General features: G+C 38.5%; 1 protein-coding gene across 1 annotated transcript; it reads right to left on the reverse strand.

Moving 5' to 3' along the window:
• Nucleotides 1-35: 35 nt before the first annotated feature.
• On the reverse strand, nucleotides 36-10,407 carry LOC306763766 (leukocyte surface antigen CD53). The gene is made up of 8 exons (XM_079250663.1): nucleotides 10,315-10,407; nucleotides 9,559-9,643; nucleotides 6,688-6,876; nucleotides 2,212-2,286; nucleotides 2,031-2,132; nucleotides 1,852-1,956; nucleotides 1,689-1,772; nucleotides 36-326 (listed from the first exon to the last, which is right to left on the reverse strand). The coding sequence occupies exons 2-8, from the start codon at nucleotides 9,619-9,621 to the stop codon at nucleotides 255-257; spliced, it is 690 nt and encodes a 229-aa protein (XP_079106789.1). The 5' UTR covers nucleotides 9,622-9,643; nucleotides 10,315-10,407; the 3' UTR covers nucleotides 36-254.
• Between the last annotated feature and the right edge of the window lie 679 nt (nucleotides 10,408-11,086).

Here is an 11,086-nt window from a genome sequence, read left to right on the forward strand (position 1 = left end):
TTAATGTTAAACTACATTAACTCTAATGTAGAGATGCTTGGCACTAAGCAGTTAATATACAAACCAGCCTGACTGGAGTTCTGACAGGCTGGAAGGTGTCAGATTATCTTTGCAGGAAACATTTACAGAGCAGAAAAATTAAATCGCTTACTGAAACACAAATAATAAAAATGAAAGTCTTCATATTTAAGCGTCTTCATAAGGCGCGTGTCTTCCGTCCTCGTTGTCTCCAGTAAGGACAGCATGAACCTGAGCTATATTTTGTATCCCAATCCAGATCTGCTAATGTGGCAGAAGAGCGTCATGGCGAAACACATCCCCAGGACCTGCAAGAAAATTAGAAAAGGTCATTTAAATGCTCTTTTTATGGAGGATGTGTGGGTGGTTCTCCAGCTACTGAAGACTGCTCCCTGCAGGAAAAAAAAGGACTTGACCTACACACAGCTCTGCATTTATACTAAAGGACTTTTAAACATTTGCTCCAGATTGTTTTTATTGGGATGAAACATTGTGGACATAACAGTTTCCAGGCCTGTGGATCTCGTTGACTCAACTGTTTTCTTGGTAGATGTGAAACATTGAATCTGGCTTTGAAAGTGTGATCAGCCTCCGTTGCTGGACAACTGTCTATTTTACCTGAAAAATGCCTTTTTGTCATTTTTAAACATGCACTACTCACAAAAAAAAAGTGATTTTCATCTTTTATATGATGAAACAGTTCACCTAAAAAAAACTCTTAAACCTTTAAACTTGTCAGTGTTTTTATCAGACAACATGAATGAACCTTCTGCTTCCATGACAACTTGTATCTAAACTGCCCTTTTCATCATGCTGTTCACATCATCAGACCAAGATTTCACTTAAAACAGGACAAGTTATTGATCGATCGATGGATGTGCTGCAAGTTCCTCAAACCTGCATTCTATCAAGTGACCAGCAGGGGGACGAAGAAGTGAGATTCCACAGAAAACTATTATTGATATTATAAGCGTTATTTTCCAAGATCTTTATCAATAACTGCAAGTCTTCTTTAATGCAGTAAGATAAGAATTATTTTATTCTACAATGCTTCAGGGCTTTAGTTCTAATTTAGCAAATTAAAAGAATAAATAGTTTGTGTGAGTCAGGTTCAACACGGTTCAGCAGCATCTGGTTTCATATGAAAAGCTGTCGGTGGTCAAAATAGTTGGTTTGAGGCTTAAAAAATAGGAACACGCAGACGAGCAGCTGATGTGGAAACTGCAGTAAAGTTCTGAGGAACAGAACAAGAACATTGGCTCTTTCTGAAACCAATATTAATGTGAAATAATGTGATAACAGGCACGTTAAAATGGACGACGTGTGTAAAATCTTATTTCGGCCTGTAACATGGGGAGTGTTTGCTGTGGCCAAACGTCCCAGTATGCTTGTTCTTTGATAGTTTTGCCTGCTTCATCTGAGATGGTTAGCTGGCAATGGGAACCTCTTCATGCCAGTATGAGGATGTAGGTCTAAAACCTGAAACATTTGCTCTAAAATGGGTTTTTTTCGGTGTAATAACTGCACTGACTCTTGCAAACGAGTCATATCAACCACCGTGACACAGTGCTCCTCCATTATGTTAGCATAGAAATAAGAAGGTACATTGCATTTGCAGTACATTGTCTCCTTTAAAGCTTCATTTTTCAGAAACTTCTCCAGCAGCTTACCTCGATTATGCAGAGAATAATCACACTAATCCCAGTGATCAGGAAATTTTTCTCAAACCAGTTATTCAGCTTTTCCAAACAACCCTGTAAATACAGCATACACATGAAGTAAGGCCTCCCATCTCTGCAGTGAGACGTGCTTCAGCCTGAGAACGTGGCCTACCTGCGTCTTGTAATGTGGATGTGCCGTTTCACATTCAGTCTGGCAGCAAGATTTGGGCACTTTACTATCCCAGTCTGAGGAATTATAGATTCCACAGCAATAAAACTGGAAAAAAAGGAAATAAATAAGTAGGATTTGATCACATTTTTAACTTTTACGTTAAATATTTCAGCTCTTACCGTGTTCTGGACCATATCCCAGTCACTCATGGATGAGTTTCCCTTCTGCTTTTTTGCTTCGTCCAGCCCCTTTTTGAGGTCTTCTTTCACAGCTTCCCCAATCTGAAGAATGGGGTGAGATTAGTAGATTAGCATGTTGTCTGTATTAATCAAGGAAATGCAGAGTATAGGTCGACTTTACCTTCTCCTCGAACACAAGCAGCAGGCATGCTGCAGTCAGCTCCACCAGCATCAGGAGGAAGAGCATCAGGAAAAACTGTCGGCAGAACATACCACTTAGAAAATCTGAGCCATAAACGAGTACTGAACCTTTTTTCAGACAATGTCTTGACAGAAGTAAAAAGGGTCTGAAAGCGAGCAGTCAGATGACAACGACCCAACAGAATTGACATATTTTGGCGACTTGACAGCACTTGACCATGTTTTTGCTTTGGTGTTTTCAGTTTTTGTCATTACACTTCTATATTATACAACTAAAGCAGGAAAAGGCACAAACTAAGTGTTTGGTGGATTATTTTTTCTTTTCTTTGATTATTTCTTGCCAGGAAATCTCATCATTGGTTCATTTCCCTTTCTAAATGGAGGCATATTTGTGAGATTGAAGAGCATCAGAGTTGGGTATATTGGTTTCACCTATGAAAATCTTTAGCAGCTGATTCTTTGTTGCCATGACGGCTCTCCACCGTCAGGCTTATTTTGCGCTGGTCTTGGCATCGTGCAACCTGAACCGGTGAAGGAATATAATTTTCATGTGATGAGTCCTGATTATGTCTACAGAAGTTGGATGGTTGGGTTAAGGTGTGGAGAAGATGTGGGGAATATTTTGCTGATTTCTGCACTGACAGGGTCCCAGCTTTTGGTAGAGGTGGTGTGATGGTGTGGGATAGCAGCTTCCCCACTGGAAAAACAAATGCTGATAGATATGGAAATGGATATTTTGCAACCAGTGGCAATCCCATATTTCCACAGCCTGAGACTAGACTCCATCCTCCAAGATGACTGCTTATGTTTACAGAGCTGGCTTACCAGAGACTACCTCCAGAATCTGGGAGTGGAGATGATGGATGATCTGCCACCAATCCTGACTCCGACCCCACTGAACACATGGAATTAGCAGGACCAACATGGTCACACTGGCAGGCTTCTGCCTGAAGAAAGGCTGCCATCCCACAGCCTTGTGTGACTGGTGACCATCATGAAGAGGATGTACAAGACTGTTGTGGATGTGTATCTGGATCTTCCTCATGATACTGACCCCGCCATTTGTTAAATTAATTGCTATTGACGTAAATGACACTAACCAAAAATTAGCTGTTGGCCAAGTTGTGCATTGGTGAATCCTACATACCCAACTCTGCTGCTCTTCCCACATGTTAAAGCTACTTTCCTTAAAAATGTCACTTAATTTAAAAAGGAAATAAAAAGTCTTTATATAGTTTATTGCCAAGAATCATTGTTACAAGTGAATAATCAACCTAACACTAATTTTCTGACTTTTGTGCTAAGTTTGAGTTAGCATTAGCTTGTCCATGTTAAGCTAACTTTATCTTATTTACCACAAACAGCCAAAAATGAATAAAAAATAAAACATTTTTTTAAGAAGTTGTCATAAGATAAAATTGTGCCATAAAATCTTCAGTGGCAGATGCTGTAGATATCGGATATGCTTTCTGAAGACAAAATGTGAAATGGTTGTCATAACAGGAAGTGTGACACTATTTTAATGCTGAAAATTAAGAACTTGAAACAACTAAAAGTCTGAAATCAGAAATTTTATCTTCGTATGTCTGCCTTAAGCAGACCAGGATGAGATGATACAGCTGTTTCTGTTGTAACATTAATTCACACACAGACACGCTAATGTTAGCTTACTCAAGCTAACGTAGTCAAAATGGTGTGCTCACAAGACTATTGCTCATATTATTGGAAAAAGAAACAATTGCAAAACAGTTTTACAAGTTTTTTTTCTTAAGAAAATAGAAAGTATGAATCACAGACTATATAAAAAGAATGGTATGGTATGCATGTATATAAAAAGAATGGTATGGTATGAATGCACACAATGTTGTTATAACGACTTAGTAGACGGTTTTTATTGTTTTCATAATGAGCAACTCATCAATAAATGGGATTACGCTATTTATTTCATGGCTAAACTCAAAACAAGATGAGGTGTAACGGGTATAAGACCAACAAAAGGAGCTGACATCAGCTAAAATGACACAATTAACCATGGTTGCAATATTACATTACTTTAAACCACAGGTGTTAAACTCCAGTCCTCCAGGGCTGGTTTCCTGCAGGTTTCTGTTGTCTCCATGCTCCAACGCACCTGACTGAAATTAATAAATAGGTTGACAAGAAGCTGCTGGATCCATTTGATTTGAATCAGGTGTGTTGGTGGAGGTAAAACACAAAAACCTGCTGGAGACCGGCCCTCAAGGACTGCAGTTTGACACCCCTGCAAAACCAAACTGCAAATGTATGTTTATTTTTTATTTTTTTAAACTCAAGACCACATTTACATTATGTTTGTCTTTACAATACTAGGGACAGAAGATAAATTTTTATGTCTGGTAATCTGACTTCTCATCAGGCTCACTTCTTTGTTTTTATTTGATGGAATCTGTCAAAACAAGTAGAACTTATAAAATATTTTGGGGGCTTTACATTGTGTAGAACATGACTTACTACAAGTCAGTCAAAAATCATCAAGTTTAAATGATTTTACAGGGGATGCCTTTATTCAAGGCTTTGCTTGTAAGGTAGCTGAAGATGTGCCTGATGTGAATGTCTGGTCAGTCACATTGTTTAGGTTCAGGTTAGAATTGTCTGGACTGTGAACCTGTAAGTGTTCTGGGGATTAACAAGTGTCTTTTTGTAGAGAGCATGCCAAGGCAACCCCAAAGCATTGTGGGAAAGTCCACCACAAAACACAATTCAGCGTCACAGTGTTTTTTCCAATTTTCAAATTGATTTATCAAAAGTTGCCCAGTTTTCCCGACATCACCTGATACAAGCAGCATCTATAAAACCCTTTCAGCTTCGAACAGGAAAGAAAATTTATTTTATATATTTTATATTCCAGTGCATCAGAATCTAAAATATTTGTGCATATTTTATAGTGATTTATTATAATCAACACGTGGACATATTTCATATTTCTATATCTGTGAACTAACATTTAAAATGTAAATTTAGATTTTTACAAAATTATGAGGAATTTCTCTTTTTCCTTTAGTCTTGGGAGCAAATGTCATAAATGTGTCAGTCTTTTCTTAAAACAAAGGTTAACGTAAAATGCATGAATTTATTTGATGATCTCTTATCCCCACTTGATAAAATCCTATTAACTAAAATTTTTACTTTGGAAAACCTCAAACTGCAGACATGTTACCTTTCTTTAATGAGTAATGGCTCGAAAACATGGCTGGATTGGGCTTAAAATTGCATTTTAGTTAAATTGGTGGTATGTTTTTCTGTTAGTTAACAGTAATATTTACCAAGTTAACAAATTTTTATTAATTCATCTTTGCAGGGCCGGATTAAAAGTGCACAGGCTCCTGGACCCAGAGTGTTCCAGAGGTCCCGTTCCACACCATGACATTGTAATACACTAGACACTGAAGTGTAACTATCTGGCTTTTCTGTACATTTAGTTTCATGTCCAAACTGCTGGTGTATGTCCTACGTGGGCCCCTGGGACCATGCCCATAATGCCTATTGGATAATCCGGCCTTGCATCCTTGAATCTTTGGTACAGTGTGTTTTAAGTTTGATGAATGCTCCTGTAAAGTCGTTCCAAACGGGACTGAACCTGAATCTGACTTGGACTTGTCGCCAGTCCAGAGCGCTGTATAAAAACCCTGAAGGCAGCATGATGAGAAGAATATTTTCACCTGTGTAAAAACCAACTCAAACTGCTGACATAAGTTCATTTTCTGTGAGAAAAGCAGCAGTTTTATCATATTTGTTCTGCTCACAGGGACTTCTCACTGCAGTGCCACAAGCTCTACTTTGTCTAGTGCGATGACACATCATGAGCATGTCTAGCTGGATCATACACCCACACCCACATCTGGTTAGAGGTTGTTTAGTGGACATGCTTTCCACAGAGATGAGCAGCTCGGATGTGGGTGGAATTGGATCATCCTGCAGGACACAGGACGAGACTACTCAGCCATTAACTTCTCTTTCCGGTGTAATTACTTCCATGTAACTACATAAGGTAACATGACTAAGCTACAGTTTAACCAGTGATCTATTGATAAACCTTTGTCACAGTGGACATGTTGACAAGATGTGGCTCACTGCTGAAAGTTGCTCTGTTTTTTTATTAAGAAGTGATGTCATTGTGGGGGTGAAAATAACACAAGAAAAACCAAGACGAACATTTATATTTTTCTCAGTGATAGAGTTCAATACTGCACAACAGGTAAGCAAGAAACGAAGAGGTGGTAAAAGTCACAAATTACCCAGAGAAAAATTGTAATATAAAGCTGTAAAACTACTTTTTTTTCCTCTGTATTATCATTATTTTCAGGTTTAAGCATGTTGTTTCAGGTTGACAAGCAGACATGAAAAACTGGAATTAACTGGTGATGTGTAGGCATGCGGAACCATGCAAAGTTGCTGTGAGTGTGTTTAGATGTGATACCGTCAGGAGGAGGCACCGGTTCTCTTTGAGCGCTCCCAGGAAGCCAAGGAAGGCCACACAGGTGATGATGATGCCACTGATCAGCAGCATTTTGGGGATGTTTATGTTAGACAGTCTGGGCGTGAGAGACATCAAGTTGAAGTTCATCATCATGTACACGCCAAAGCCCAGAACCGCCACTCCACACATCTGTCAGGAGACATGACGCACACACCTTACAGAGGTGACCACACACAACGCCGCTCACAAAGTTCACAGCAAGAAAACAAGCAGGAGAAAAAAATGTTTCTTTGCATTTGGACTTTGGAAACAGTCATTTTTAACAAATAGGTAAAATAACAGAAGGTAAATGGTCAGTACTTGATACAGTGATGTAATGACAAACATTTACTTTTATTTATGCTCAAACCTCCTCCTCCAGTTTTGACCCTTTCACAAGGGACTGCCACAGCAAGTCAGCTGCTGCTGCTTTTACATCAACGTTCCTGACGCAATCCCTGCATTTATCCTCAGAGAGCACTAGCTTGTGCATCATAGGGGACTCGAACCATCAACCTTTAGGCTGGTGGACAACCAGCTCTACCTCCTCAGTTACTGAAACCTGTTTTATTTCCACAGCAAGTGGTAAAAATGGCCTTTTTTTTTCTTTTTTTTTAAATAAAGCCATTATTGTGACTGAAAAAATTACTAACTAGTGATAGAGAAAGCATTCAAAGGGTTAAGTTAGTTATTTAAACCCACTTTAATAAAGAAATCTAAAATTGAAATTTACTTAATTTAATAAAATAATAAATTCAATAAAATTCAATACAAACTAGTTGTTTATTTCTGACGCATAACGTTTTCATAAGTTTTTTCATAGGACATTTTACAGATGATTCTTCTTTAATCTTTTTTTTTATCTATTCAATAAGAATATTTATAAAATAGTACTATTTTAATATTAATCTATAAAAAGTGTCCAATCTTTTTTCTGTTTACTACGGAGGCAAACTTGTTGATTATAGTGATTGTTTACACAGAATTATAAATGTATTTAGTGTTTAGTGGTTTGACAGTGTTTTATATGACTTATTAATGTTCACTGAATTCTCTTAATTATTAATACACCATTCCTCACCGATGCATAAACTATCACTCAGCTTTTAAATAGGTGTCTATTGTAGAAGATGCTCCAACGCCACTTCTTTATATGATATTTTAAAAACAACACAGCTGACCAAAGTGCTTCAGACAAAAGTATAAGAACACAATTAGCCAATAAAAAAACAGTTAAGACAAGTATAAAAAGGAGAAGTCAGGTTTATTTTTCTCCATCTTCATCTGTAAATTCCTCTATCTGCTCTCAGCGATGGCGGACGCTTCTTCTTTGCTTCTGTGTTCCTCTGACCCGCAACTTTGTCCTGTCTGTCTCAGAGACTCTCTGTACATGTCTTGTTTCTTGTTTCTGGAAACTTTCCACATTATGGATCTGATCTACCTGAAGACCCGTGAGATTCTGGCAACAACTGGCAGGCTCCCAGAATTCTGCAACGGTATGGGCCGAGCTAGCAGAGCACAGACCGGACTCGACCGTAAGCAGCATGCCAGCCTGGCCTAAACTGGAAGTCTAGCCTCGGTCCCAGAGCTGGTCCGCAGAATAGATTCCAACATGGAGAGGATGTCTGCCAGGAACGGTGGAAATTGACCCCCCCTATGGCTGTTTGGAGCTGCCTGTGAGACCTGCTATGGACTCAAGGCCGAGGGCAAAACGTTTCCCTCGCCTGGAACCCAAACAACGATCATATCTGGATTCCACTTCCCAGCGACTTTGGGCCGGTGCAAGAGGTGTTTTTTGTCTCCCCAGACTGCGCCATCTAGAGGCACAGTCTGGAGGTACAACATGTTTTTTTTTCCCCCTCGACCCCCTATGATCCTATTATACCTCTGTTCTTATCTGTTGTAAAGCGGCCGAAGCTCACTTCATACCTGTTTATCTGTCATAAATGTCAAATGTCTGTCTGTCAATTCTTGGAGGAGCTGTGTTGAACCTTGAATTTCCCCTCGGGAATGAATAAAGTATCTTTCATTTGATTTGATTTATGTAAACTTTAGGTGAAAATAAAACCAAAGGGGTACCTGCAGTTGAAGGCCAGTAGGAATGATGGTGCAACAGGAGGCATTATGGAGACCAGTCTGTACAAAATCTGTCAGGATGAAGATGAGTAACGCTTTGTAATGATGCAGATCGATTAAATCACAGTTCAATAAGTGCAATAATAAAGAAGGAAATTAGCCAACAACCTGTAGGACTGTCTGTACAACAATCTGGCTAATTTACTTCTTTATCTTGGCACTTATTAAACTATAGTTTAATTAATCTGCATCATTACGAAGCGCTACTCATCTTCATCCTGACAGTGTTTGTAGGCAAGCCTGGAACTTTTTTCATTTGTGCTCTGTGCCATCTTCCTCTGTACTTCACCAGCAGCACACATACTTATATTTATACATCTCACTTTACTCTGACTCCAACAGTACTGAAAGAGACTTTGTAATTGCAAAGATATACTGTTATGTCTATTATAGGTGTGACAGAGTAACAAGAAATAAAACACTTTCTAAACACTTTTCTGCCCCCGAATGCAGAGTTTTATGAAGGCAACATGTGATATTCCTGATTATAGTTTGCATTAACTCCAGTTAATAATAAAAAAAATACGATCAGAACATTTTAATCAATCTAAGCATCATTTTGTCTGAAATGGGATTTCGTTATTCACGCACTGCTGTGCTATGATTTTATTCCAATTAATCATTCCGGCTTCCTTCATGATTGTGACATACGTCAGAGTAACTCTGTGTGATGCTGTGTGATCGAGTCATACGTACAAAACAAAGGAAGTTGGCGACACACATTGTGTACTTTAAACACTTGAGGCAACCTTGAGCCATGGCGTCACGCTGCTGACCCGACCTGTTCAGGAAACAGATAAACATGTTAATATTTTCTCTTAAATCAACCAGATTGAATAAATGAAAATCGGATGAGTTTCTTTTTCATCATTTATATGATTTATGTTGCATGTTAGTGCGTGTGTGTGTGTCATCGAGGTCAGTGGCATACTGACGTTCTTTTACTTCCTGTGATTTCTTTCTTTCTTTTTTGTTTGTTTTCTTTTTTATAAAAATGTTGTGAATTATTACTGTTTGCTGGGGTTGTGATAATTACATCACAGGGGGTTTAGATCATTTGGAAATACCACGACTTCCCCAAAATATACAGCAAAAGTTTTGACATAAAATCCACCGTGACAGCGTGAAAATCATCTTTTTTAACTCTTTGGTTTGAAACGGCTCATAAGACTTGTTCTTACAGTTGTTCATAATTTATCATTCAAGTTGATTATGTATGTATTCTAAGCTACTTTCAAGCGTTTTATTTCAGTTAAATATTTCTTTTTTTGCATATTTTTAATTAGATAAGTGACCATATAAACTTAAAAAGAATGCTTTTTTTTGGTTACAAGTTAACACATGATCACATCACAACACCAATAAACACAATCCTCACAACATCATCACTTTATCTCTCATAAATATGAATAACCAGCCAATACAAGCGGAGAATTTAAGTTGAGTTCTTACCTTTTCAGGAGAATTTGAATCCGCTGTTCTTTGTTTTTCGGGCTTGTGTTACGTGAGGTTGGTACAGTTCACACTTCCCCTTCTCATCGTGCTTCAGACCAAGCAAAATGGCTCATGGGGCTTTTAGCAGCCGTTCTTACTTCCTCTTTTCGAACAGTGAGCAACATGGAAAAGTCTGTGACTGATACGGTGCAGCCGAGTGCAGCAAATGACAAACAGAGAAGTCATGAGTCTGTGACAGGAAACTTTTATTTAGACGCAATGTTCACTTTAAAAGATACTCTCATGCTCTTTGTCAGGCTGTGAGCAGGAAGTATTCATCAGTTTGGGATCCCCTTTGTTATTACTCAAAACAAAATGCTTGGATATTACATATGATGCTAGAAAAACAAGGAAACTGGGCTGGTTTTGTATTTTAATTCTACCATTAAAGCTGCGGAGGGCTTTGTTAGATGCAGAGCAGGTGAATTGTGGCCTACATGTGCGGTGAGTGCTGTGCAGTATGGAGGAAGGGGAGTAGTGGTGTATGGAGGGGAACACTGGTAACATATTATGGGATGTAGATTTGGGGGTATGCATATGTTACACCTCTGAATATCACAGCAAATATGGCTGAAGAGGTAAAATCAGATCTTCTTGATGGTTTTTGTTTCATCGAAGGTCAATTCTGAGTTTAAAGCACTAAATCTTTTTTTTTAAAATTTAAAATGAGTTCAATTGTTTTGTTGTTACTCCAGTCAGCATCATCTTTTCAGTGTCTTCCTGAACTACC

This window comes from Telmatherina bonti (assembly GCF_933228915.1).
Source record: "Telmatherina bonti genome assembly, chromosome: 13".
In the NCBI taxonomy this organism is placed as follows: domain Eukaryota; kingdom Metazoa; phylum Chordata; class Actinopteri; order Atheriniformes; family Telmatherinidae; genus Telmatherina; species Telmatherina bonti.